We start from the raw sequence: 3,627 nt of genomic DNA, 5'->3' as shown, positions 1-3,627 counted from the left end.
TATATTCGAAATAATTTTATCTCGGCTCTGATATCATTTCTTCCAGGAAAAATCGATCATTATAATATCTAAAGTATTTTTGTTAATTTTAAACTTATTAGGAAGTTTGGACAAATTTTTGAAGTGTAAAGTGTTAGAATAAAGTTGAATTTGAGTTTGGAGATTTAAAACCAATTTACCTTTTTTTTTTAAATGCCCAAAACAATACATATTTTAACAAGGAAAAAAATTAGCCTGTTGACTTGTACAATCATGAAAAAAAGAATTGTAGAAAATAATGGCAGATTAGTCCAAATGAATTCACCATTTGCTAGTTGGTGTGGCCCGTAAGTCCTCAAAGCTAATAACAACACATTTTCTCCGTTAGCTTTCTTTGGTTTGCAACCCTCAAAATGGCGATTTCCACACTCCAGAAACTCGCGTCCCGAATCACCAAAGCACCTTCTCTCTACATTTCCTCGGGCTCCGCCATCACTCGATTTTCCTCTTCCGCGAAAGTTTCCGATCGAATCGTTAAACTCTCAGCTATCGACCCCGACGGCAACAAGCGGGAAGTCGTGGGGCTTTCCGGTCAAACCCTGCTCAAGGCGTTGGCCAACCAAGGTTTGATCGACCCGGATTCCCACCGCCTCGAGGAGATCGACGCCTGTTCCGCCGAGTGCGAGGTCCACATCGCTCAGGAGTGGCTTGAGAAACTGCCACCTCCCTCGTACGATGAGCAGTACGTGTTGAGGAGAAGTTCTAGGAATCGAGTTTTGAACAAGCACTCGAGGCTCGGATGCCAGGTGGTTCTGTCGCCGGAGCTGCAGGGGATGGTTGTTGCTGTTCCTGAACCCAAGCCGTGGGACATTCCGTGATTTTTGACCCTGACGCCTGTGAAGTCAGTTGTAAGCTTTTCATTTAATTTAAAATAACAAATATGCTGATGTTTTATTCGGATATTGATCATGATGATATTATGATTACCCGGGATCGGGTTTATTGTAATTTCTCAAGGTTTGAGCTTTTCGACGAAGTTTGTTGAAATGGATCTTTTCTTCATTCTATCCCATGTGTCTTATACTGTTATCAAACAAATTATCTAGTTGCGTGTTTTTGTTATTGATTTTATTTTTCTTAGTATATTGGTGAAGTTCTGTACCAGAGGATAAAATGTGACAATGAAAGCTCATTGGAATTTTGTTATTTTCTCTAATTTAGAACTCTGTGCCTGCATGTTGGTAGATTATTCAAAGGTTTCGGGTTATAATATTGTCTTACGTTGATTTACCGAGTGTTTGCGCGTGAAAGTGTAGTTGAGGAACAGCCTATTACTTACACTTGGTGTACTTTCGGCTGAAATAGTGAAAACTTGTACATCGCGCGTGTTTCAGACTCCTAATAGGGTTTCTATGTTTAGGAAAACTAGGAAAAGGGTGCATCATGTTTGTAGATTACGAATATGATGCCCTGATATGGTTAGTGGATTTAGTTGTTGGCTAGGTATGTTTCACATTGCAGGCAAATGAAAGATTTTCTGGAAAACTTGAAACCCCTGTATTCCTTATCGATACAGGGAATAATGTTTTGTTATACATTGCTTTGAGTTACTGAATGATTGTTGTATGGGGTGGGGTCCGGAACCCTAAGGTTATAAGCGTTTATCTCTGCAAATAATGTTGGCAGTGTCAGTTTTTATCAGTGACCATGAAATTAAAGTGATTAGTTCATATATCGAACAATAAAATTTCCAGTTATTTGTGTTATTGAATAATCTATATATTAATCTGACTTTTCAAGTGGCTAAAAGATTTGGTATTGGAACAACTGCTAACTTGATTGCCAGATAAATTCATAGCTTTGTTCAATGAATTCTTGTTTCTTTAGTCAGCTTAGTGCCTTTTATTTTAAAGGTGGTTGGATTTTTGGTATTTTTTGGGTTTTTCCATTTCAAGTGAATGGACATTGGAATATTGGATAATGTATGATATGAGCTTATGGACCATTTTATATGTTAAGTGGATGGTGTATATGTAGCATGATGATTTTGTCTCACATTTAGAAATAGAGTTAAATGAGTGAGTTTATATTGAATTACACTTTATAAAGTTATTAGTTTGTCAAGAGGCTTTCACGCGCGCGTACCTGCGCAGGTCCAATGTTTGACTGGTCGAGACCAAAATTGGTCTCCAAGGCTAACCCAACTTTTGCTAAAAAAAAATTTCATGGAAATAAATAAACTAAATCAAATCATTTCTTCTTCTTCTTGTGTACCCTTTTGCATGGCCGAGGCTCTTCGTATGCTGAGACTTTCTGCATGGCTTTGAGTCCTTTGGCATGGCTGAGTTAATAGTAGACACTTATTGGTGTCTTCTCGTGTGCCATTGGTCATGGAAGAGGAAAAGGATGCCCATACGCGTATGAGTAATCGGCCGACCTCCACAACCTATGCAACATCACATCCTTGCTCTTGCTCCCTTTTCTTACTTTTCCGTTCGTTCTGCAATAGTTTCGAACTCCTTCATGATAAAGTTGAGGTGTCGCCTAAGTTCGACGGTGTAGTAATTTTGTGCTAAGTTACTACAAGCTTAGCTTTTGTATCTTGGGAAAAAGTTTTCCATCGTGATCCTCGAAGACATTTACCGGAGGGGACGAATCCGTTTTAAGGAAAATGTAACATTTTAAAGGCCTCGGTTTTTGTAACTGGTTTTGTTTCTGCATCATATTATTTGTTCCTTCATATCAATCTGCGTGGCCGTGCTATCCATCTGTTCCGGCCTTCCGGGCTATCCAACCATTCTGTCTGTATATTTATAAATTCAAATTATGCAATTACTTTGTTTACCATACCTCGTTTTCAGTTTCCATTTCGGTCGCTATTTATCTTGACATATGTTGTGTAACAAAAGTTTGAGACTTGAAGCTACATGTTTTTCTCTTTTCACAAACATGCTGAAAAGGATAAACGAAATGGAAAAAACAAGAGGGGTTTTTTCGTGATTGCAAACAACTTGGCAAGGCAGAGCGTAAGTGTGACAGCCCATCTCCGTCTACTAACAAGAGCGCGAAACAATAAATCTTTTAGGCTCAGGTTGTTAGGCAGAAAGATACTATATTCCATGATTATAAATATTTTCTTCCCATATTGTTTCGTCAGCAGTACCTTTGGTTTCCAAATTTTAAATGGATATGGTTTTGTTGCTCCTATTAAGTCTGAAATATCAAATAACTAATGGTGTTTTGTTCAACACTAGGTTGCATTTTGCTGGGGTGATGGGTAATGGTTTTATTGATATGTTAAGTCCAAGATAGTTGAGATTTAGTAGATAACATGTGAGGTGAGATGATATGACAATGTCTGGACTCTGGTGTTGGTTATTCAATGTTGGATAAAATTATGAAAACTGCTGCTTTTTACCACATAAAAATAAGATGCTAAAAAAAATTAAAAAATCCAAGTCATTATACCCTCGATCTGGACATTCCTTCATTGCCAGTGAAGAGTTACTAAGAATTTCAGGCAGTTTGGACAGAAGACCATACATGTTCCCACCGTTTTAGGGTTTTCCATTTTCAAATCTAAACTTCTTCGAAAATTACTCCTCGCTTATATTTGACCCACCTTTTTAGCTTATTCTTGATGTTGAG

The 3,627-nt window shown here is 37.9% G+C and overlaps 1 protein-coding gene across 1 annotated transcript; it reads left to right on the top strand.

The window, feature by feature from the left end:
* Window positions 1–324: 324 nt before the first annotated feature.
* Window positions 325–1,046, top strand: LOC140803827 (uncharacterized). Its single transcript, XM_073159698.1, has one exon. The coding sequence runs from the start codon at window positions 393–395 to the stop codon at window positions 855–857; it is 465 nt and encodes a 154-aa protein (XP_073015799.1). The 5' UTR covers window positions 325–392; the 3' UTR covers window positions 858–1,046.
* Window positions 1,047–3,627: the final 2,581 nt, after the last annotated feature.

This window comes from Primulina eburnea, chromosome 10, assembly GCF_022965805.1.
Source record: "Primulina eburnea isolate SZY01 chromosome 10, ASM2296580v1, whole genome shotgun sequence".
NCBI classification, from domain to species: Eukaryota; Viridiplantae; Streptophyta; class Magnoliopsida; order Lamiales; family Gesneriaceae; genus Primulina; species Primulina eburnea.
This window is presented reverse-complemented; position numbering and strand designations above follow the sequence as displayed.